The following is a 26,239-nucleotide window of genomic DNA, read 5'->3' as shown; positions in this document are numbered from 1 at the left end:
TGATCCTCCCTCATTATAGGTCTTTCATAACAGAGTATCAGCATCACTGATTTTCCTGGGACAGTACTGCAGACTAAAGTTAAACATGGCTAAGTTTGCCAGCCATCCTGTGGCTTTGAGCTTAGCAGTGGTAAGCACATAGGTCAAGGGATAAACTTGATTATTAACAGATAACATTTTAGCACTTAGCCAACAAGAAAACACTCAGCTCAGACAAAGAGTGTAATAACACTAGTCTAGGGACTGGAATAACACTTACCAATACCCCTGGAACACACAGGAGGACAATTGAACAACCATCCAGCAGCCAAGGGCAGGAAGGTGGATTCATCTGTATTAAAGAAAAGGAAATTATCAGGTAAGTATAATTTCTCCTTTCTTAGCATATGGACAGATGGATCCAAAACCAGTAGGATGCATCAAAGCTACTCCCGAACAGGTGGGAGGATGCCTGCAATCTGATCTACACTGCACGTGCAAAGGTTGTGTTCTCCCGGGCCTGCACATCCAGGCAGTAATGCCTGGAAAAAGTGTGTAAGGAGGACCACATCTCAGCTCAGCAAATGTCGATGGGAGACAGCAATCTAACCTTCACCCATGACACTGCCTGAGCCCTAACTTGACTCGGCAACAACTTCTCAGCATCCACATATGCAGCTGTGACTACCTCCTTAATCCAGTGGGCTATCATAGCCCACTATGCTGGCTTGCCTTGTTTACTCCCACCTTGCCCCTTGTTCCTCTTCATACCTAATCTCTTTTAACAATTGTAGGAATCCTGGAGGCTTTCCTGTTCTTTCACAGAGCCGCAAATATACCAGCTAGAGATGTGAATCAGAACCGGAATCGGTTCGGATTCCGGTTCCGATTCACATGTGGTTTTTTTTTTCATCGGGCCCGATCGCGGTTTTTGTTTATTGGCTGCGCCCGAGCCGAATAAACAAAAAACCCCACCCCGACCCTTTAAAACTAATACCTTAGCTTCCCCCACCCTCCCGACCCCCCAAAAACCTTTTTACAGGTACCTGGTGGTCCAGTGGGGGTCCCTGGAGCGATCTCCCGCTCCCGGGCCGTCGGCTGCCACTAATCAAAATGGCGCCGATGGCCCTTTGCCCTTACCATGTGACAGGGTATCCGTGCCATTGGCTGGACCCTGTCACATGGTGGGAGCACTGGATGGCCCACGCCATCTTGTGCTCCTACCATGTGACAGGGGCTGACCAATGGCTAAGGGATTAGTTTTAAAGGGTCGGGGTGGGTTTAGGGGTTATTTTTGTGTGCCGTTTTTCCCACCCTCCCCAAAAACGATAAGAGAACCCCCACGATCAATATCGTGGGGTTTTCCTATCGTTTTGGGGGAGCCCCCGATTTCTGACGATTTTGAAAATATCGTCCGATATTTTCAATCGTCCGAAGCCCAATTCACATCTCTAGTACAGCAGCCTGTCTAACTGGGGTGCACCTGCCTCACTGCTCCAACAAGGTCAAGGCTTTCTCTGCGGTTGCAAGTCCCCTCTTCCAGACCAGTGTCTGCAGTAAGGACTCCAAATGCCTGAATCAGAAAGCTTTTTCCCATCTCCCTGATTGGTCTGCCTCAACTGGAAACACAAGTCTGGCCCACTTTCAGTGGCGCTGAATGTACTCTGTAGGGCTTCCAGGCACTCCTCAGCAATAGCTAGTGGATTATTGGCTTTCACCTCCCCATTGTTCTCCAGAGCATACTCCCTAAGACATTCCCCAATCTATTGTCTCTTTTCCACAGCAGGGAAATCCCACTCAGTAACCATTTGAGTGGCCTGCTCTATCTGATTTTCATAATTATCTTCCCGTCCAGAAACAGGTGTTTTACCTAGGAAGATCCTCAATCATTTGTAAAAACTATGGTCACCATGGGGCTTCCTGGCTTCATCTATGACTTTGCCTACAACTAATATGAGTGAAGCAGGGTCCTACAAGGTAGTCTCTGCTAGAGCGAACATTTCTTTAACGCTGGAATTGTTTTTTCCTTCTTTGGCAAGGAAATCAGTGAGTTCTTATGCAAAAGTGCCACAGCCTGGTTTCTAAGTACCTTCACTGCTAGTTTCCCCCCCCCCCCCCCCACACACACACACACTTGCACAATAATTTCCCAAGGAGTGGCTCCCTCTGTGGGTATTATCCCTTCAGGTAGCATCTTAACTGAATTAGTGTGCTGGCACACACAAAAGGCCATTAAGCTCTCCTACATGGGGGACACAGCTTTGTCCTATCACTTTCACACTGTACAGACCAGCACCTCTTCTATAATGCTGGCAAGCTCCTGCAAACCTGTGCCCAAAGAGATGTTTTCCACCAGAAAACTTGGGATCTACCTCCTTGTCTGTGCACTAATTTTCCAAAATTTGCAAAGCCATTTTTTCTATATTTCACAGGGGGTGTTAATAGAATAATGCATACATTATCAGGGTATGGTACAGGTATAAAAATAATTCACACGGTGCCTCCACTTCTATGTAACCCCCTCCCCTTCCTCCTTGAGATAGTTGTTTACCCATGCTAAGGGAGGGGTAGTTAACCATAGAAGAAAACATTAGGATAAATCCTTGAGCTCGTTTGCCTTTAAAGAGAGCAAGACTGCGTCCGGACCCCAATACCACATTTGGTGCCCCTTGATTCAACACCAGTTTTCGCATTCCTCAGTAAAAATATGTGTACACAAAAACTGAAGAAGAAAAAAAAACCTGAGCTCATTGCTACTTTTTGAAAAAATAGAAGGTGCTTGCACAAAAGATGAGAGCTGTATGTGGTGAAATGTTTACTTCCTGAGGGGAAAACACATCCTCTGTTCTGTCCACTGGTGAGAGGCAAACAAAGTCAAAATGTACGGTAATTAGCAGGCACCTGGCACATTGAATCAGTGATAACTAACACTATACAGGAAACAGAATAATAAATACCAAATTCTGGTGTTTGGTACTGTGTTATGAAAAATAACCATGTGTTTGGTTATTGTTTACATTTTACTACAGTATCGTTTTTGCTTTGAGATGTGTGATCTAAATGTTAACTTCTGCCAAATGCGACTGATGAGATACATTTAATATTTTCTGATGAAATGAAGTTATAAGTTAAGTTTTCATCGGGGGAGCTATGGATATTTGAGGAATGACTGAAATAGTCACATTGAAGAGCTTTATCACATATAAAATAATATAAAAATACAAAAAATGAGAAATGAACATTTAGATTACACATCACATAAAGTAAAAATGATACTGTAGTAAAATGTGAACAATAACCGAACACATGGTTATTTTTCATAACACAGTACCAAACACCAGAAATTAGTATTTATTATTCTATTTCCCCATATAATGCTAGTTGTTTATCGTAGGGGGGATCTACTTTTGAGGCACTGTTTTTTTTTATAGTGTGCATATTGAATCAGTGTCCTACCTGACTGTACCCACTGAGGGAGTCTGTCCCTCTCTTGCAAGGGGCTGTTCATCAGTAGGGCTGCAGTCCAAGTGCTGCTCTGCTCCTCTCACAAGAATGCTTCTTAGACAAGTTAAGGAGGCCCAACCGTTCAAGGCAGGGGACCTCATAACTGGTCAGGCATGCTGCAGCCAGTTCAAGGGGGGAGGGGGGAATGGTGGCCAATGGGGCGCCCTGGCCGGGTGGGGACTCGTGGCCATGGGGCGCCTTGGCCGATTTAAATTCTAAGCCAGGAGCCTAGGAGATAGTAAGGGTCGCAGGGTTCAAGAACATTAGGGGGGTGGCACATTAGCCGACAGGGGACAAGAGAGCACCCCTCCCAGCACCCCACACAGCGCTAAAGGGCATGGGTTTGGGGGTGGGGATTTGTCACAGCCTTAAACTAGCGGATGCAGGGTCCTCACCGGTGCGTAGGGGGATGTGTTGGGGGAAGGGGAGGAGCTGGGCACCAATGAATATGCATAGGGGGAAGCTTGGGGATGGCTATATGTAAAGCATGGCGCAGACCGAGATGATGGCTGTCTGGGGGTGGCCAAATGGGAGGCCTGGCATAAATAAATAAATAAGTGTGACCTGTAAGGATGGCCTGGAGAGGGATGAGGCGGCAGCACACTGCATGGAGAGGCAGTGGCCACAGTGGCGTTCACGGAGCAGGATGCCAGTGGTGAACCACCTTCAAGGAGCAGAAGGCTGGAGGGCTGCCGCCTCAGGCAAGCGGAGGGGTGGGTAATAGTGTGTAGTCTTGCTGGTGGGGGCATAGGCCAACTTTATTTGGTGAATGTTAAGCTTGCTCAAAGTATTGCTGGTTGTTGATGTTTAAGTTATCTACGATGCTATCTACGATGGCGGGGGTGGAAGGGAAATAGAACCAAAAAAAATTATTTAAAGGCACAAGAGTAACAGAAAAGTATGAAAAAAAGTGTAAATCCATGCTGGGCAGACTGGATGGACCATTTGGTCTTCTTCTGCCGTCATTTCTATGTTTCTATATAAGTTAATATTGATTGGCTGTGGCTGTTTCTTCCACTCAATAAAAGAGCATTATTTACCTTGTATTGCATCTTTGTGGGGAGGGGAGGGGGAGGGGATGCCCAGAAACTAGGGCTTGCACAAGTTATGTGATACTTATCTCTGTCCAGGAGGTGAGATGTTCCTGCTTGAGTTCCTGCTTTGATTAAACCTAGGATGGAGATCACATTTCTGGGCACTTGTCTGCTAGTTTTGCCTTTTTCTCTCTTTCTTTGATTCCAGGTTTCACTAACAGCTGCTGTAAATACAGTTATTTTGATTCAGCTCTCAGCATTCATCCTTTCTGGGCAGACAGTCCCTTTCAACTGACACAGTTGCAAGTTTTGCCCTGGAAGAAAGTTCAAATCTGATTAGCTACTGCTGTAATTGATCTCTTATCCCAGGGACATCATCAGAGGCAGAGCAGCATGTTTCCTGGGGATTTCAGCTTGTTAACCTTTAAATTGCTGGTTTAGTTATACAGTCATCAAGAAGAACAGGAAGGGAGAATACAGTGCTTAATAGTTCATTTATTGCACACTCTGAAACACAGTAAAACCAGTCTAGTGCTTATCCTATGCCCATAGATATACTGCACAGCTCCAAAAAAAAAGTTAGCTCCTATATATGGTGACCCTGATAGTGCAGTGGGCTGAAATTTGTAAATTAGTGTGTCACCTGATTTGGTGTACTGGTTTGTTTCAAATAGGTGTTCACTGTAACTATAATTTTGAAGTCAATGTACAAATTGTTTTGTCTGGATAAATCTGGGACTTAGCCACCAAACCTTGGGATTTAAAATCCCACTTTCTGGTTGCCTCAGATTTAGCTAACTAACTTTTTATCCAGCCAAAAGATTAGCCGGATAATTCCTGGGAGGGATGAGGGCAATTATCTGGCTTAGGGCCACATTCACCAAGCTGTGTTTGGCCATTTATCACGGAAAGTACGGTGGCCTATGTGGGGATTACGTTAAATATTTAATTTGTTATCTGAGCCCTGGCACCGTGCAAAATTAAAAAATATTTAATTTTGTGCTATCTGAGCCCTGGCACTGTGCATATTTAAATGAGCTCAATAGCATGCAGATGCATGCTAATGATTCATTACTACCCTAAACTATGGTAATCAAATAACACAGCTTGCCGAAAAATTTGAAACCATGTTATTTGACTAGAAATTAGCTATAATTCTGGAGTTGTAACTAATTTCCCACACGTCACGATGCACCTGTGGCCTAGCCATAAAGGGGCTGCTCTGCCCCGAGAACGTCCCCCCCTTGAGACGTAAAAACCATAGGGGGTCTGCTTAGCTCCTTTGTCTTACCTGCCCCTCCCCCCACACTTGCATACAGTCTGTAGTAGTTAAAAAATAAATAAATAAAACAAAGCATTTTGTACACAAAGTATAAGCCCTGTCCCACCCTCCAATCCTATCCTCCTTTGAAAAATCCAGCCCCTAGACTAGAGGCTAGGAACCTCTCTTTGTTGAAAACACATGGCCCTGGTGGTCCAATAGACCACCCAAGCACCCACCATCGCAGGCCTCTCACTTAATAAACAAACCTCCCTAGTGGTGTAGTGGAGTCCCATCTTCTATTCCCACCCTTGCTCAACCTCCGGACCCCCCCTTAACTTGAAAAATGTTAATTAGTGGTTTAAAATGGAAAATTGCCATTCCCTGGGCCCAGAGCTTAGGGAGCACTCTGGTCCTCCACTGCACCACTAATGAACATTTTTCAAGTAAAAGGCTGGGGGTCAGAGACCCACTGGGCTACCAGTGAGGTTTATTTGTATAAGGGAGAGTATGAGGATGGGGGTTTGGGTGGTCCACTGGAGCACCATGGTCATGATTTTTCAAAAAATGGTCCTAGCATCCCAATCTCCATGGGCCATATTTTTTAATGAAGGGGTGGGGTTTCCACCTTTCCAGAATGCTTTTTTAATATTTTTTTTTAACAATGACAGCATGCCTGCAAGGGAAGTGGGAGGATGGGACCAAAGGTCTAAGCAGACCCACTAGTGGTTTTTACAGCTCTCTTGGGGGAGATTTTCTTGGGGCCAAGTAGCCCCTTTAACCGATGGTGGCCCCGACATTGTGTGTGTTATGTTGGGGGGCTTTCACTGCCCTTGGGAAAAAATACAGCAGGTTTCACAAAGCCATGGAGTCATTTACCACAACTCTGTGACTCTCACAGTACTGCAATTTGGAGAATGATCCCCTAAGTTAGCTGGATAAATGCTGATTTTCAGCATTCTCCAGCTTTCATAGCCAGATAATTTTAGGACTGTCAGAGAGCAATCCTATAATTAGGGAAATAAATGTATCTAGCTAACTGTGCTAGCCGGTTAGCCAGATACATTTATTTGGCTAACTATAAGCCATCTCTCTTGCAATCCTAAAATTATCTGGCTATGAAAGCCAGAGAACTTTGAAAACCAGCATTTATTCAACTGGTGGCTGAAAGTGTGTGACCCTGTGCAAATATGATTTTGGAGATGCTTTAAAATATTAATTTAAAAACTCTATATGGAATGTAACATTGCAAATATTTATTAAAATTAAAATCAAGGCTAATTTATTTGCTGTTGATAAAATGTTGCTTTCTGTTCTGACAATTTCTTGTTTTTATAATATTCTAGTACTTGTGATCGACCTCGTGTGATTGAATCATTGCGTGGGATAGAAGTTGTTGATATTGCTGCTGGTGGAGCTCACAGTGCTTGCATCACTGCAACAGGAGAACTTTATTCTTGGGGAAAGGGAAGATATGGACGTCTTGGCCATGGAGATAGTGAAGATCAATTGAAACCCAAACTGGTGAGCTTGTGCCTTTCTTTTACAGATTTAGGGATCCCCCTGCACACTTCTATGACAAATGTTTTTCAAACTAGTGTCCTTAATAGGAGATTCAGATTTATTTTGAGACAAATGAAGTCTTCATTCCATTCAAGTGGATCAGTGCTACATTCATTAAAAAAAAAAAGAAAAGAAAATAATTTGTAAAATGATCTACATAATTGAGTTAAGCACATAAATGTAACATACTATCGTAGCAATTTTCAGAACCCATTTATACTGGAGTAAATGCTTTTTAAAATTAAGCCCAATTAGTATTAAACATTTTTTACTCTAAGATCAATGGAAGATAAACCAGAATGACTTAGTTATGTAGAAATGTTATCTGTAATTTGACATATTTCTTATAGGCAAATATAGATTTTATGATTTTTTATTTGTAAAAACAGGTTATATTTTCCCAGTTTTTATAACATAGAAATTACATTTCAATATATTGGTGAAAATAACACCCTCCCCCAACAAAAAGAAAGAAAAACAAACTGGAGCAACAAATAGCTCTCTTGAATACTGCAAACATTACTCCTGGGGAAATTCTTTTTTTTTTCATCATACTTTTTATTAAAGTGAACACAGCAAACAGGGTCAAAGGAAACAACACTTCCATCAAAGAAGCAATCACAAATATATAGAGCAAGAAGTGCAAAATATATACATATTAACCTGTGAACATCGGTACATACCACATTTTTCTTTTTCCCCCCACAGTATAGAAACCCAAACACCCCCACGAGTTACTCTCCCCGACCCCAAACCATGCACATTCCATGCAAGCTCAGTCATACCAACACCAATCAATACAATAACAGCACCATATTCAACCACAATAGATATAGCATCGTTAGCAAAATCCCTCAGCAAGCTACCAATGCAGAACTTTCTCCCATAACTGGAAATAACCCCTCAAGTGCAGAACGAGACGTTTATTGCCAGATTCCTTTTTTCTCAAATGCTCCATCCGAGCATTATTAATGATTGCTTCCCTTCTGTCCTGATAAGCAGGTATCTCATTGTTATGCCAACAGGATAGAATCACTTTTTTTCGCTAAAGTCAGCAAGACCACTACAAACCTCTGTCCCCCACCAGCAAACAAGTGCAAATAGAGAAGTCCGCCATCCCAAGGAATTGTACATCCCTGCGTATTCTCAATGGCACCAAATACTTTATGCCAAAAAGAACTCAGTATGGAACATTCCGTGAACAAGTGGCAGAAATCCCCTCTAAGATGCAGACATTTTAAACATTCATCAGATTCCCAAAGCCGCATATGCACCCCCTTGATATGTAAGTGCGATGAAAAATTTTAAACTGTATTTCTCACAAATTTACCGGGACCATACACCTATAAATCATTTCAAATGCTAGCCGGATATCAGACTCATCCAACTCAAGTCTCAAATCCTCACTTCATAATTTGACAAGCATATTTGGAGAGGAAACAAACACAAATACTAACTTTATTAAAACATGGAATGTTTTTCAAAAATGTTTTCTCCGCTTCTGAAAAGGAAAGGAGTGCCACATTATCACTGTAAACCATCAATTGGTTGACTCTGCAAATAGGCAAACATTTTTCTTTGGGATGGTCCCATGATTCCTGAAGTTGCTGGAATGACTATAACATACACTCGTCAGAGTCAACCAGGTGTCCAAGGCAAGACAAACCTTTCTCTCTCCAAACGTGAAAAACAGAGTGATCAAACCGGCGGGGAAGACCGAATTGCCATTAAGAGTTAAAAAAGGGAGTAACTAAGGCAGGCTTATGTGCAAAGCCCCCATCCAAAAGCGGTTAAGAGTTAGACCTCGAATTGAGGATTTTTGGAGATGGAGTAAATACATCCCCTGATATGGACAAGCCCATTCCGCCAGTAGCCTCTCCTCATCAAATTTACTACGATGTGAAGCCCAGCATTGTACATACTGCAGAAGACATGCGGCATTGTACCAACATATGTCTGGTACAGCCAGGCCTCCCTTCCCTTTATCTTGTGTAAGCACATCTAAGCCTATTCTAGGCCGCCTCCCATTCCAAATGAAAGAGGAGACCATAGACCTCAATTGGAAAACATTGGATCTTTTGAGCCAGAGAGGAAGCATTTGAAGAGGGTAAAGCACTTTGTTGAGAATAATCATCTTAATTACTACGCAATACCCAGAAAGGAATAATGGAAAGGATCCCCATTTCTCTAATAACACTTGAACTTTCTGGAGAGTGGCACCTATATTCTGCAGATACAAGCCGCAAACAGTACGAGTAATGTAAATACCTAAATACTTCATGCCCTCCACACTCCACTTCAGGGAGAAATCACCTCTCCATCTTATGGGTAGTTCAGCGTCAAGTGGAAATGGCGTGGACATATAATAGTTAATTTTAAGCCCTGAAAAAGAGCCATACATATTAATACAGTCCATGATTCACTCATGCAAGCTTGCAAATTCTGAATAAACAAGAACATATCATCAGCAACCATGCTTAGCTGAACCTGTATCCTACCTATTGTTAGGCCTTGAATGGAGACCATGTCTCCATTCAAGGATTCTATTGCCAAAATATACAGCAACAGGGACAAAGGGCACTCCTGATGGGTTCCCCACTCAAGATGGAAAGGGGAGGTCAAGTTCTATGAACCAGAAGCTGTGCACTTGGAGAAACATACAGAGTTTTAACCCAGTTAATGAATAGGTCCCCAAAATTGAACTTTTCCATTACCCCCTCCGCCTAATCAAATGCTTTCTCAGTGTCCATCTCTACTAGAAATCCATCTTTTCCAGATTGTCTTCTGAACGTAGATGTCAACAAGGCTTTAGGCAGATTCAAAGTAGAATGTCTATGAGCAATCAAATCTGTTTGATCTCTGGACACCACCGTACGTATAAGCTGAGCAGCCAAAATAGCTGAGAGAATTTTAACAATTTGATTCAATAAAAACATTGGATAATAAGAACCCAGGATTACTGGATTCCTATCAGGTTTTAAAAGGAGGACTATGGTTTCAAGGTTATTTTCAGGAGCCAGCATCCTATAGTCATAGCCTCCAAAAAGAATGCTCACAAAGATTCAAAGACCCTCCCCCCTAAAATTTTAAACAATTCAGGGCCCAAACCATCTGGTCCTGGAAATTTACCCAAACAGAGCCCTTGCACCTGATTTCCCCCACAGAGATCAGCTCTTCCAATTTAAGTTTATCTGCTTGTGAGCGTTGGGGAAAGAATCAATCAGAAAATAAACGATGTCTATGAGAGAGATTTTGTGGTTCACTCTTATAAAGATCCTATAAAAAACTCTTGAAAACCCTGAGCACCGCCTCTATACCCTTGTGCTACTGATTGCCAAATTGAAGCCTAGGGACAAAAGTTTTGGGGGCAGAAATTTTGAGCAAACGAGCTAGTAACTTACCCAATTTGTTCCCCACTGAAAAAGTTTGTATCTATAATACAAAAGGTTTTGTCTTGACTTGGACTCCAGCAGTAATTCTAATTCCTTGTGGGCCTCTTGTAACTGTTGTTTAACATCAGGTGCCATTGAATTAACATTAGAGAATAGCCACTGCCATTAGCAATGGTTACATGGAATAGACTTAGTTTTTGGGTACTTGCCAGGTTCTTATGGCCTGGATTGGCCACTGTTGGAAACATGATGCTGGGCTTGATGGACCCTTGGTCTGACCCAGTATGGCATTTTCTTATGTTCTTATGTTCTTATGCGTGTGCCTGAGATGAGCCACCCACTTAGATAAAGCCAGTTCTTTTTGAGCATTTGCTGCCTTTTCCATACTTGTTAGGCCAAAATATGCCCCTGAGCATGGCCTTAGCGGCGTTCCAAAACGTAACAGCCGACACAGGTGAAGAATTAAAAGCTTTGTAATCATCCCATTGCAATCCGAGATAGTGAAGAAACTACTTGTCATGGTAAAGTAAAGGAGACATCGTCTACCTCGAAATACAACTCCCTGATCCAACAAAAGCTAATTTACAAGCAATAAGAGAGTGGTCAGAGAAAGACACATCGTACATTTCACACAATTGTAGCCAAGAAAAACAAGACTCTGATAATAGCACGTAATCATTTCTTGAATAGACCTTGATGAGCATGTGAATAAAAAGAAAACTCTCTATTCTGAAGGTGATACATGCACCAACTGTCTATTACTCCAAGTTCCTGGCAGAGGAAACCAATGCCAATATTCGCTTGTATCTTTTTGGGGGTTTTGGATGGAGAGAAGTCCATAAGAGGATTGTCCATCACATTAAAATCACCACCCACCACATACAAAGGATTTTGGCAACCAGGGAAGAGAAAAATTGATGGGAATATTTATTGGGGCATAAACATTAACTAGGACCACTTTGTTATTCTCTCCAGTTTCTATTGACGCCTCCTCATTTCACGAGGTGCTCTCTCCAATACTCACTAACCTTCACTATAAGAATTTTTTTGATGCGTTAAATCAATAGAACCAAATCTTATCATCTGCTCTTGATCAAGTTCTCCATTTAAATCTTTACTTTCTATAATTTCTAAATTGCCCGCTTGGTTACATCAGGCCCTCTGTTCTTACCACCAGACATGCCCTTAGGAGAGCTGAATGCTTTTGGAGAAAAGCTCCCTCCTCTGAGCCTGCTCAGACTTTTTGCCTACTACTTCATAAATATCAAGATTGCTCCAATTTAGCTATGAAGGATCATTTTTCCAAAAATATTAATGAAATAGGATATAAACCTAAAGTTCTTTTTAACATTGCAAAAACATTCACCAATCATAAGACCTCACACACTACATCACGTGATGTTCCCTCTGCAGAATCGTTTTCAATTTTTTTCAAACTAAAAATTGAAAAATTATATTCTTCTTTCTTGGATGTCCTGTTATGGTACACAGCCTACTCCCCCTGTGGCTTCCTCTTGGAACAATTTTGAAATTGTTTTGTCAACTGAGGATGAAAATTTAATTTCCAAGTCTAACAATACTCTTTGTCCACATATGCTTTGTTCTTCAGTACTCTTTAAATGTTCTCATAATATCATAGCTCCAATTTTGTCTAAACACATCAGTCTTTCACTCAACGAAGGTCTAGTGACTTCTTCTTTAAAACATGCTGTTGTTCGTCCTTTGTTAAAGAAAAACAATCTTGACCCTTCGGGTCCTAATAATTACCAGCCGATCTCCTCTTTACCCTTTTTCACTAAAATTTTTGAATCTGCTGTTTTGAGCCAACCGAATGATTATATTGAGAAAGCTGAACTATTAGATCCACGTCCATACAGCTTTCATGGAACTTTAAGTACTGAGCTCCTACTCCTCCCTCTTACTGATGCCTTGAGACAAGGTCTTGATTTGGGTCAACAGTTCCTGTTGGTATCACTTGACATTTCCGCGGCATTTGACATGATTAACCACAACATTTTACTTTACAGGCTTCAGGAATTTGGAATTTTAGGTACTGTTCTTAAATGGTTTTGCTCTTATCTATCTGACCGCACTCAAGCTATTAAACTAAAAAATGAATTTTCTTCTACTTCCTCTATAAAAGCTGGAGTTCCACAAGGGTTCTGCAAGTTCTTCCACCCTTTTCAATCTTTATCTTGCTCCAGTTTGTAAACTTCATGTCACCCTATCTGATTGTTACAAACTCTATTCAGATGACATTCAGTTTGTTTTACGCATATGCCCATTATGGGAAGATACACTTGAACACCTTAACATTTGTTTTCCTAGCGTTTGGCAGATGGACTCAAAACAAGTGGGTATAGTGTGCTCGTGCTAGCAGTTGGAGACAGATCTGACGTCAGCATGGGGTACATATACCCCCACAGGAAGTGCAGCAACTCAGTAATTTCCGTCTCCAAAGCAGTTTGGAGCTACCTTACGCTCACTGAGCGTTTTTCCAAATTATAACGTCTAAATTCTTAGCAGAAATCCTACCTGAAGACGAGCCCCGCACTCCTGCGGTGATACCCTCGGGTCCCTCCCCAGTTGAGTTTCCCGAGGTGATTTCCGTGGTCCCTCGCAGGTAAGCGCCTCGGTGTGGTGGCCGGATCGCGGCAGGGACCTAGCCCCCGAGTGAGAAGGGCTCGGGCGCGGCATAGAGGCAGCCTCGGTCCCGGTGAGGACTTAGCCCTCGAGCGAGACGAGTTCGGGCGCGGCTTAGAGGCAGCGGGTGCACTTCCTCGAGCACGGCGGTAACGGTACTTACCCTCTCCCCCCGCAGCCGGAGACCGCCCGGGTCGCAGCCGGGAAGCGCCGAAGATCAGGTAAGGCGTACATCTTTACTTTACTGGTCTCCGAAGAGCGAGGACTAGCAGGGTCTGCCTATGTGGCAGCCCGCCAAGGAGGTCGCCATTTTGCCTGCCTGCTCGCCGTCGCCATCTGCCCTGGTTCGCCGCCTTGATCTAAGTGGGGCGACGGGCGCGTATGATAGGCGCCCGAGAATACTTGGGCGCCCATTGCTTGATAAGGCGCACATTGCTACGCGCACATTGCTAAGCGCATTGTTAGGCGCACGACACATTCATAGGCGCACGTTCATAGGCGCACATTCATAGACGCACGTTGATAGGCGCACATGCATAGGCGCTCATTGATAGGAGATCAGATGCGATGGAGCGTATGAGAGCTCCTGCGGCCGCAGAGCCGGCACCTCCAGAGTCAGGCATAAGAGCTCTAGGCCTCTGCTCAGCATGCCACCTCAGAGCCACACAGAGCGAGGAAGCAGACTCCCTGTGTGCCCAATGTGAGGAGGCCCTGGGAGTTCCAGGCCAGGGCCGGTCTCAACCCAGTTTGACTGCCAGTTCCTCAGGGAACACCCCGAACCTAGCAGGCCGCGGTGAGCAGCCAGGGATCCCCACAGACCTGGTGCCCCTACGGCTAGAACCTGCTTCGCTCTCCTGGGTGGAATTATTCAAGGGGATTCATGCCTTCGTCAAGATGCAGTCTGATCCCCGACCGGACCCATACGTACCGGATGACCCTGCCCCGGGACCCTCAAGACCTACGCATGGCCACCCGCCACCCGGAAGTCCCACTTATAGGGACTCGGATTACTCCGAGGAAGATGGCGAACCCCCCGAGGAGGCAGAACTCCCCTCAGGGATAGAACCGTATCGAACCATGAGACGCTTCTTTCCTAAGGAGGATCTTCCAGACCTGGTCTCTCAATGCCTGTCAGAGCTGGCTATCCCGGGCCAGGGCACCCCAGGGGAACCTAGGATGAACCCCCTGCTGGAAGGCCTGCGTCAAACGGCCCCCCCATTTTCCCCTTCTACAAGCAGCACAGCAGTTAATCGATCTGGAGTGGAATGCACCGGAGGCTTCATTCAAAGGGGGTCGGGCTTTGTCTAGCAAGTACCCCCTAGACCCGGCAACCAAGGAGCTGCTGGCATGCCCGATGGTAGACGCCATAGTTAGCGCAATTGTGAAGCGTACCACCATTCCAGTGGAGGGAGGGGCGGCCCTCAAGGATGCACATGACCTGCGCATGGACGCCATTCTGAACAAGCCTTTGAGGTGGCAGCCATGTCCCTACTAATTGCGACCTGCTACACCGTGGTGACGCGCTCCTGCTTATCACAAGCCAGGAACAACACCCCGGGAGAAGAAATGGAATCAGCCCTATCGTTCCTCACTGACGCTGCCTCCGACTTAGTTCGTACGGCAGCCAAGGGAGTGTCATCCTCAGTGGCAGCCAGAAGACACCTCTGGCTACGAAATTGGTCGGCCGACTCCTCCTCCAAGACTCGCCTTACAAGAATGCCCTTTAAGGGATCCCTCCTGTTCGGCAGCGACCTCGAGAAACTGGCTAATAAATGGGGCGCATCTCCATTACCCCGTCTACCGGAAGACAGGTCAAGGAGGACCTAGCGCCCTTTTCCTAGACCATCCAGAGGTAGAAGCTCTCAACGCTTCAATCCTTACAGGGCTCGCTACCAAGCACCTCGTTCTCAGACCAGGAACCAGTCCTTTCGGACTAGGCACAACAAGAGGGGAGCCAGCTCGGAGTCGGGTCCCGGCCGCACCCCACAATGAGAATCAGCCGACCCATCTGGGGGAAGAAGCCATAGGGGGCAGGCTAACCCTATTTTACCGCAGGTGGGTCGAGATTACTTCGGACCAGTGGGTCCTCGCCATTGTCCGGGAAGGGTATTATCTGGACTTCCTTCATCTCCCTCCGGACAAGTTTGTGAATTGCCTTGTCCGCCCCTCAAGAGGGCGGCGCTGGCAGCTACCTTGGAGAGACTCCTGTCCCTAAAAGCCATAATCCCAGTGCCTGCATGAGACATAAATTCTAGGCATTACTCCATTTATTTCATTGTCCCCAAGAAGGGGGGCACCTTCAGACCCATCCTGGACCTCAAGTCAGTCAACCGGCACTTACGGGTCCCAGGATTTCGCATGGAAACTCTGCGGTCGGTCCGAAGTGCAATACAGCCAGGGGAGTATCTCACATCCCTGGATCTCTCAGAGGCCTATTTGCATATCCCAATTCATCAGGATCACCAGCGTTATTTACGCTTCAAAGTCCTGGATTAGCACTTTCAGTTCCGGGCTCTACCCTTCGGGTTAGCCACCGCGCCACGGACCTTTACCAAGGTAATAGTAGTGGTGGCGGCGTCACTCAGGAAGGAAGGCATTCTCGTCCATCCCTACCTAGACGATTGGCTGATCAGGGCAAAGTCACCGGAGGAGAGCCACCAGGCAACCAACAGAGTTATATCTCTTCTGGAAAGCCTAGGATGGGTAGTCAACATACACAAGAGTTCCCTACAGCCTTCACAGTCGCTGGAATACCTAGGTGTCCGATTCGACACCCAGGAAGACAAGATCAGCCTGACCTCCAAGAGGAAATCGAAACTCCGGGATCGCTTGCAGGATCTGCTAAGCACCACTTGGCCCACAGCTTGGGATTACCTACAGGTCCTCGGCCTAATGGCCTCCACTCTGGAAGTGATACCATGGGCACGGGCTCATATGAGACCGTTACAGCGCGCCCTCCTATCTCGGTGGCGCCCATGATTACAGAACTACACCGTGCATCTACCTCTACCGGCCAGAGTACGGAATCAGTTACGGTGGTGGCTGCAGCCCGGCCACATGAGCCGGGGGTCAAGGATGTCCTCCCCAACCTGAACCCTGCTCACTACAGATGCCAGCCTGAGCGACTGGGTAGCACACTGCAAAGAGCTAACCACCCAGGGGCGGTGGAACAGAGAAGAGTCGGGGTGGAACATCAACCGACTAGAGGCACGGGCAGTCAGGTTAGCCTGCCTACGATTTGCCCACAGACTTCGAAACAGAGCAGTCAGAGTAATGTCGGACAACGCCACCACGGTGGCATACATCAACCAACAGGGCGGAACCAGAAGCCGACAGGTATCCTTAGACGCGAATCTTCAGGACATCTCCGCCGTCCACATCGCCGGGAAGGACAACACCACGGCAGACTTCCTCAGCAGAGAAAGCCTAAACCCGGGGGAATGGCAGCTGTCGCCCACAGCTTTCCAGATGATTGTGGATCAGTGGGGGACTCCGGGCATGGACCTACTAGCGGACAGGTCCAACGCTTAAATACCCAGATACTTCAGTCGCAGACGAGATCCTCTCTCCCATGGGATCGATGCTCTAGTACAGCCATGGCCTCAGGGGATCCTGCTATATGCTTTTCCTCCATGGCCCCTGCTGGGCGCCATTATACACAAGATTCAGCGGCACAGAGGCCTAGTTCTTCTAGTGGCCCCGGACTGGCCAAGAAGACCCTAGTACGCAGACATGAGAAGACTGCTGGCAGGGAATCCACTACCCCTGCCTCCACACAGGGACCTGCTGCGGCAAGGTCCCATCCTCCACGAGGATCCTGCTCAGTTCTCTCTTACGGTCTGGCCATTGAGAGGGCTAGATTGAAGAAAAGGGGATACTCGGGGCCGGTAATAGATACACTCCTCCGAGCACGCAAATTCTCCACATCACTAACATATATAAGGATTTGGAGGGTATTTGAAGCCTGGTGCGACACTCACAGCACCAATCCACATGCCGCTAAAATCCCTATCATTTTGGATTTCCTGCAAGATGGACTTCAGAAGGGTCTGTCCCTCAATTCCATCAAGGTTCAGGTGGCAGCGCTATCCTGCTACGGTCCCAGGAGTGAAGGCAACAGCATTGCCACACACCCAGACGTTTCACGTTTCCTGAAAGGAGTCAAACACATTCGCCCGCCACTGAAGTGGTCAGTGCCCCTGTGGAACCTCAACCTAGTTTTGGAATTTCTAGCGGGACCCGCCTTCAGACCCCTCCGAGGCCTGTCCCTCCGTTTGTTAACCTTGAAGATGGTGTTCCTGCTGGCCGTATGCTCAGCACGCCGCATCTCAGAGATACAAGCGCTGTCCTGCCGTGATCCGTTTCTCAGAATCACTCCAGAGGCTATCCATCTTCGCACGGTTCCTTCCTTCTTACCCAAAGTAGTCTCACACTTCCACCTTAACCAAATTATATCCTTGCCAACCACGGAAGGTTTGAAGAAGTCGGAAGAAGGTCAAATACTGCGCCATCTCAACATTGGCAGGCTGCTGTCCAGATACCTGGAAATGTCGGAAGCAGTACGAAAGACGGACCACCTGTTCATCCTTCACAGCGGGAAGAAGCAAGGGGAAGCGGCCTCACGGGCAACCATCGCCCACTGGATCAAAGAAGTTATCAAGGCGGCCTACGTAGAAGCGGGAAAACCACCACCTCTACGGGTCAAGGCTCACTCTACCAGAGCGCAGGCGGCCTCCTGGGCAGAAACAAGGATGCTGTCGCCGGCAGAGATATGTAAAGCGGCAACGTGGTCCTCCCTCCATACCTTCTCCAGATTCTATCGTCTGGACGTCCAGGCCAGGGAGGACACAGCATTTGCGAGGGCAATCCTAAACGGACCTCGGGCAGCCTCCCACCCAGTCCGGGAGTAGCTTTTGTACATCCCACTTGTTTTGAGTCCATCTGCTACACGCTAGGAAATGTAGAGATTACTTACCTGATAATCTCGTTTTCCTTAGTGTATGCAGGTGGACTCAGCATCCCGCCCGGCTGCCAGTATACATGGGGATGCACCGACTCACGGTAAGCCATGCTTTCTTATATAGGGCATCCACCCTGCCGGGTGTCGACGCCTTCCGGTTGAGAACACTGGCGGTCTCCAGCTACTATCAATCGGTCAAGGTAATCCTGTTCATTTAATTGATCGGTCAGTCACACATATATCCATAAAGATTTTTCAAGGATGATTACTGAGTTGCTGCACTTCCTGTGGGGGTATATGTACCCCGTGCTGACATCAGATCCGTCTCTAACTGCTAGCACGAGCACACTATACCCACTTGTTTTGAGTCCATCTGCATACACTAAGGAAAACGAGATTATCAGGTAAGTAATCTCTACATTTTCTGCTATTCAAAAATGTCAAAACATCATAAATTATCATTAAATATGGCCAAAACTGAGTTTCTTGCCATCCATAGCAGTTAGTGTAGCTGGGTTCAAAAAAGGATTGGATAAGTTCTTGGAGGAGAAGTCCATTAACAGCTATTAATCGAGTTTACTTAGGGAATAGCCACTGCTATTAATTGCATCAGTAGCATGGGTTCTTCTTAGTGGTTGGGTAATTGCCAGGTTCTTGTGGCCTGGTTTTTGGCCTCTGTTGGAAACAGGATGTTGGGCTTGATGGACCCTTGGTCTGACCCAGCATGGCAATTTCTTATGTTCTTATAGTCCTTACACTGCTGTTAATTTCAATTCTATTCTGCTTCACGGCTGCAACATTCACTATTCAGAAGCAAATCAAAAGTCTTGATTTTATTTCAGACAACACCTTGTCATTTCGTCCCCAAATCAGACACGTCATTTCCCAAGTCTTCTACAGAATTCGTGTCTTGGCAGGCCTCAAAAAGCTTCTCCATCTTTGTGAATTCCGCACTGTCCTTCAGGCTTCTCTTTTTCCTATCTTAGACTATTGTAATTCTCTCTACATTGGTTTAGCTCATGTGTCTCTTCGCCCTGTGCAGTTATTACTCAATGCAGCCGTTCACTTGCTTTTTGGTCTGAAGCGCACTGAACACATTTCCTCAACCCTGATGGAGCTTCACTGGCTTTCCAATCATGAGAGGATAAAATATAAGGTTGCTATGATTATTTTTAAACTCTTGTATGATGAATCAAGTATTTGGGCCAATGCCATCCTGCGATTTTATCAGCCAACATGCTCTGCATTCCTTCCAATGTAGCCTACTGAATATACCATCTCCATGGCTTACCAGACTCCATGTTACTCCAGAGTGTGCTTTTTCAGTTGTAGGGCCTACTCTCTAGAACTCATTTCCTATTGAAATTAGGCAGTCTGATTCTATTAAGAGATTCAGAAAGTTAGTAAAAACATACCTTTTTAATCTTGCTTATTTTTAGATTTCTTCAATGTACACATTATTTTGATTTTATTATAATTTTAATATGTGGTTTTATTTAATGTTTTAGTTGATTTTATATTTTTCTCTTTGTTACTCTTGTTTAAAAGTGTGTTTTATTTTATGTTACTTATTATGCATGTTCTCTTTTGTACATTGCCTAGTCCTGTTGTGGTTTGGTGATTCACAAATTAACAAAATGTAAATGGTACCATGTAGCATGCCCGCCAAGAATCAGAAACCTGTTTTTCAAGGGTGAATGAAGTAAATTTAACAAACAGAACCCCTTTGCCTGGAGGAATAAGAAGAGAAATAACATTGCCCAACCCATTCCCTGTGCAGTTCGGCATGCTCAAGATCATCCAGATGTGTTTCCTGTAGGAAAGATATGGAGGTTCTATGCTTTTTAAAGTTGGTTAGTATTTTTTTTTTCTTGATCAGTGAATGGAGATTATCAATGTTAAGTGAGCATATCAGGATATCAGATATCAGAGATAAACTTTGAGATCAAAGTCACTGATTAGAGAGAAAACCCTGAGGTTGAGCCTCCCAGCCTAGGCACCCTCCATCGTGATCGGGGGCAACAAAACCCTGTTGCAGCAACTGAGCGGCAATGTACTCAAATGCCAAGGGAAGCAGAGTAAGGTGGACTTCCCTAATCCGATCAAACAAACTCCACAGCCACACACATGCATACACACATTCATACCCATGCACACCCTTCCATTTAAACACAAAATAAAACAAACCCAAAAAAACACAGACACATGATCCCAACTGTTATTCCCCCCCCCCCCCTCAGAAATCCCCATAGAACCCTGAGTCGTCATCAAGAAAGTTGCCACGTAGTCCATCGGCACCGAGGTGATTCTTCTCTCCACTCCAAACTGCAGCAACTTTCCCACAGGCCTCCCAGGATCACCATGATCTTGTCAAAGCAGCCATAGCCCAACTAAATAGCCTCGCCAACTCCTACTCAAAGAAACATGCAGCAATCAGTACCAGGACTCAGAAAGCAAATCGGAAACCAATCAATTATGCTGAGAAGCAGGACGAACAATGGTGATCGGTGTAAAAGGGATTCTTTATTCGTGTTAGCCCGACTCTGGCCGAGTTTCGCTCACGACGGAGCTGCCTCGGGGGCTGTACCAACGGTTGCTTATGTTATCTCACATGAATAATATTGGAACTTCACACCAAATTAGTTGGAATTATGGTAAGTTGATTCGATATAGAACAAACAAATTGTCCTGTTTGAATGTGGCGGTGTTTTTTCGAGGGAATGTCACTCTTAGTGCGTTATATGTCTTACTCACGTAGTCGAAGGAAAAAAAGGTTGATGTTCAAAAAACAACAGCTCACATCCACACCAAGGAGAGCGATAAGGGAGCTAACATGCAACCATCTCCACGTCAAGAAAAATGATGGAAAAAGTTCACTGTCCCGCAATCAAAATCATACAAAAATAGAGTAAAAGAGAAGGTCAAGGCATTTTGAATGTGCCTAGAGTCTCAATGCGACCAGAGTCTCAAGGCAGAGAAGCAGAGTTAGAAATTAACATTCATAAAGATAACACTGGTAAATAGATAACATACTCCTGATAACCCAAAACAAGACAACATGGGCAGTACCCCCGTCAGGTATAAAGAAGACATTATCACTATAGAGATTCCACGAACGATTTTGCTTCAGATGCAGAAGTGAACAGCTTAGTTTCTCCCTCATGAAAGATTTTCAACCGTGCAGGGAATTGGAGCGAAAAGTGCACCCTTCATTGAAATAATTGAGTGCAATAAGGGGAGAATTCCCTCTAAGCAACCTGCACCTTCGCAGAAAAATCAGGGAACAGCAAGAGCTTAGCATTGCCATATTTCAACTCCAGTAACTTCCGGGAAGCCATGATTATCTTTGTTTTGTCTGAAAAGTTCAAGTATTTAACAATGCTTTCCTCAGCCTGTTGCCATCGGGTCCTTCCACGCTGAGCCTGTGTGCACGCTTGGCAATGATATTTCTGCTCGCAGTGGAGATATCGAGTACAATTTGACATGATATGTGGTCTATACAGGCAAAGTAAAATATCTAAACTGAAAACGAATGTTCTGTGTTCTGTTTGTGTTTGTGTTCTGTTTGTGTGATTGCAGTGAGGAATTCTGCTAGTGTATGTGTAGGAATCTATAGCTTAGTCTGTTTTTCCAATACTAGGTGTTTTGGTGTTTTTAGAGCCTGTAGTAACATTAGTAGTGCTGCCCTTTCGTAGGTAAGGTTATTGCTCTATGAGTCCTGGGTGTTAATGCTCTTATGGTATGGCAATTTACTACAAAGATTATGCCCCTGGTTCCTGATCTCCCATTTGACCCTTAAATACTTGGAGAAGTTGTGGCAAAAGCTACACTTACCAAAGTGTAGGTGATATGGGCATCTCAGGCTTTCCTCAGCACTCTCAGTCATCTGGGCTGCTCTCACAGCTTCCTCTACATCTCTTTCAGCAGTCTGCTTTGGTCTGATAACTTCTTCTAATCACTTTGACTGCCTCCCAGTTGCTTTGGCTACCCTGAACTTCCAACTGTTTCTCTCTCACATCTGCTCAGGTGGTTTCAGTAAATCCAGCCACTGCTACCATAATGTATGTGACAGGGTGCTGCTTGCAATCTGTACTCGTCCTCTGCCAGGACATCTGAAAAAAATTGCACAGCTAGGCAAATTTTGCCAAATTTTTACCTTATTAATGCACATTATTTCACCGTTGCAGCAATGTTTTTTCCCTGTTGCTCCATGGCAAACCATTTATGTACAAAAAGCATATGAGCTAACTCCAAATTGTAGGCCACCGCCAAAATCCTTTCTAGGTTGCAAGCTGAAAGGATGCTAATTTGCTAATATTAGGCTATTCAGTCTTTCATCTGCAGTAACAGTAAATAAGCTTACCCTGGTCTTCCTCTGATCAGCCTCTACTTTCTATCCACCTGTGCATCTCTTGGCTGTTTCCCTGCTTGCTGGTAGCCATAGAATTTCTATTGTCATGAGGCGGGCACCTCTGAATGTTTGCTGGGGTACTGTGAGTCTTGACTTGAAGGGTAATCCTTGAGAGAAGGCTGATCCAGTGACAATGTTGAGAAATAGTTAAGCATTTATCAAAATTAAAAAACATAATGTTGAGTTAGAGGTGCTTTACTTAAGATCCACTGCTCATGATCCCACCTTAAAACATGGGCTGGTTGTTCTCAAGGCTGATCCTGGAGCCACTTCAACTGTTCTCAAGAGAAGAACACTCAGCATATCTAGTGCCTCTTCTTTCTTCAGCATTAGCCAGTGGAACTTCCCCTTTAGTCGGCAATCATCTTATTCCAATATAAACAAAACTTTTTATTTCATCTCACCCTCTCTGGGAATTACCGAAATGCCCAGTAGTCTAGACTACTTGCCCCAGCTCCAATAGCAACCTAGCTTCAGGCTCCAAATGTCACTTTAAATCCCTTTACTGTGATTTTAAATCAGAGACATTCAGCATGGCTGGGATTTCCTCTATAGTAACTTCATTCCCCTTAAATTTTCAATCCCAATGTTGTTTGGCTGACTTCAATTCCTGCTTCCAGGACCTTGAAGCTGCATGGTCTCAATCCCTCTGATTGCAAGGTCATTCTTTCCTTTTCCATTCTTTTAAAAAGTAAAAATTCAGCAGGGAGTTTCTCTTTCTGCTTTACTTTGATATCCTTTGAGTCCTTATCTTGACCACTGTTTGATTTGCACTTAAGCTGCAACAGGTCCTGCCTCTTAGTAAAAATACAGTCAATTACCTGAGTGCTAGCTAACTGACAAAAAACAAACACAAAACCTGAAGGACAAAGCTCTCTATGGTTACCCTGCATTCTTATGTATTTAGCTGGTTCACAACAGGACTTCTAGGAAGTCTTTTCATTTACTTATTTCGCCCAAGGAAAAATACAGTCTTGAAGCTTAAAGATATCCGCTTTCTTTCCCAAAAAAGGAAAACTTAACTTAATCTTGTGAGTTGTTTATTAAATCCTTCTTCAAGATCTGGGTCCTCTGACCCATTTCACTAAGCTCTTGGGCTGAACTGCCTCTCTGGTTATGAGGTCTCAATCTCTGCAGTTCTGCTGTGCTGTGCTATCTGGTCTGCTGTGTTGCTATCTTACTGTGTGTCCCTCTGCCTCTTACATTGCTGGCAGAACTCACTTTAAACATTTGCTAGCTTACTACTTCAAGAGTGGGTGACCACAACCTATCTGCCACACCTACCTACTCAAATTATTCTAGCAACCTACTCCCAAGATTTCTGGGATTTGTAGTCCTTGGCATCCATCTTAGTAGCATGCTATTTCTAACTCTCCCAAATGCTCCTACTGGAGGAAATCTAGAGATTTTCCTGCTTTTTGAAGCATAGGGACTAAAGCAAGACTAAGGAATCATCACACTATCTTTTCCTGTAGTTTTGGTTTCTGCTTTCCTCACAGCTGTATAGCTCCTGTTTACCAAGAACTTCTAGGTTAATGTAGGAATAACAGGTAGACCACCTTTATAAGGGATTTCTATGAGCTAAGATGGAATGAGATCAGAAGCAAAATACTCTGGGATTCATGACCATGTTCACTAAGATGAAATTTAATATACTATCATAACAATGTTCAAAATCCCATTTATGCACTTTAAAGTGCACTTATGTAAAAACTACTGACAATTCGATAACATATATTGTAGCAATTTTCAAAAGCCACTTACATGGGTACAATACATTTAAATGTGTGAAACCCAATTTTTGTGTATAAATGCTTTTGAAAATCAGGCCCTAAGAAAGAGAACTGTCAACTCTGCAGTAATTGCTAGACAGTGTTGCCACAGTGTTACTGTTACGACTGGGCACAGGTCTCATGTATTGAACACTGCTATGAGGAGTGTCTCGGGGTGGAGAGAGACAGTAGTGTCTAGTACTGGCTGGTGCAGGCAGGAATGAGTAAACCCTATGGGTAAGTGGGAAGGTGGAATAAGCAGACTAGGTCTAATAGTGGCTGGAGATACCTGATACCAGATGCATGAAGGTAAGGGTGAACTTGAATACTGGAACAGCATGGAGGTATGTGTGAGCGTGAATGTAGGTAAAGGTGTACAGGAAACTGGAACTGGGTGCTGGTAAGGATGAATTCAGGAAGCGTGCAGGTAAGAGTGATAATGGCTGGAGGTATAAGTGACTGGTTTGAGGTAACAAGACTGACAGAGAACTGAACAGACAAACCAAGACAGCACTAACATTGAACATGAAACATATAAGCCTGAAGGCAGCAGAGCGGAGAAAGCCCGTAGGCCACAGACACACAAAAGGCAAAACATATAAGGCTGAAGGCAGCAGAGCGGAGAAAGCCCATAGGCCACACACACACAAAAGGTAGCGGGCCCATAGGCCACACACACACAATAGGCAGAAGGCCCGTAGGCCACACACACACACAATAGGCAGAAGGCCCGTAGGCCACACACACACAATAGGCAGAAGGCCCGTAGGCCACACACACTCAATAGGCAGAAGGCCCGTAGGCCACACACACTGAATAGGCAGAAGGCCCGTAGGCCACACACACACAATAGGCAGAGGGCCCGTAGGCCAGATACACAAAGGCAAGGCAGGTCAGAAGGCCCGTAGGCCAGATACACAAAGGCAAGGCAGGTCAGAAGGCCCGTAGGCCACACACGCTCAGAAGGCCCGTAGGCCACACACGCACAGAAGGCCCGTAGGCCAGATACACAAAGGCAAGGCAGGTCAGGTCAGAAGGCCCGTAGGCCGGATACACAAAGGCACGGAAGGCTAGAGCAGGGAGCCCAGGCGAGCTCGATGCTGAAGCACTGATGAAACTGCTAGACAGGGTTATCAAGGAAAGTCTGGGGTATAGAGTAGACAGGAAGGAGGGAGTGGCCCAGCCAGAAGAACATGCTCGTGGAGGACCTCTGGTGGTGAGGAGGCGGCATAGCAGCCATGGTCGTAACAGTTACATCATAATCTTTTCACAAATGAAGTGGCATACTGAGAGGGGAGCAAGGGGGAAGAGACCAAAGGGTTTGAGACTGTGTGAAAGAATAGCAGACAGGGAAAAAGGGAAAAATGGGGTGAGAGCAGGAGATGGAATACTGCTAGTAGTTGAAAAGTTAAGAGGCAGATTGAAGCCTGGAGGGTAAGAGAAGTGGGAGTAAACTCTAGCTATGGGTAGACAGAGTGGTATATGAGATAAATGGAAAAAAAAAGATGAAAAGGCAAAATCATTGTCCAAAATAGATGTAGGCGAAGAGGCGAATAAGACAGGGAGAGAGAAGACACAGAAATTGGAAGAGAGACCCTGGAAAAGGAGTTAGGAAAAGACTGAAAAGGTGAAAGTGAAAAAGAAAGACCAGAACTAACCTGATTAGAAAAATAAAAGGATCACATGACAAAAGTATTTAAAAATATATTTTGAATTTTTA

General features: G+C 45.0%; 1 protein-coding gene across 1 annotated transcript in view; it reads left to right on the top strand.

The window, feature by feature from the left end:
* The window catches only part of LOC115092958 (E3 ubiquitin-protein ligase HERC2-like), a 2,733,734-nt gene that overhangs the window by 2,164,803 nt on the left and 542,692 nt on the right, over positions 1 to 26,239 (top strand). The window contains 1 exon segment of the mRNA XM_029604466.1: positions 7,125 to 7,302. Coding sequence (XP_029460326.1) covers positions 7,125 to 7,302 — 178 coding nt within the window.

The sequence above is a fragment of the Rhinatrema bivittatum genome, chromosome 5 (assembly GCF_901001135.1).
Source record: "Rhinatrema bivittatum chromosome 5, aRhiBiv1.1, whole genome shotgun sequence".
In the NCBI taxonomy this organism is placed as follows: domain Eukaryota; kingdom Metazoa; phylum Chordata; class Amphibia; order Gymnophiona; family Rhinatrematidae; genus Rhinatrema; species Rhinatrema bivittatum.
The sequence above is the reverse complement of the archived record's forward strand: the minus strand, read 5'-3'. Positions and strand labels throughout refer to the sequence as shown.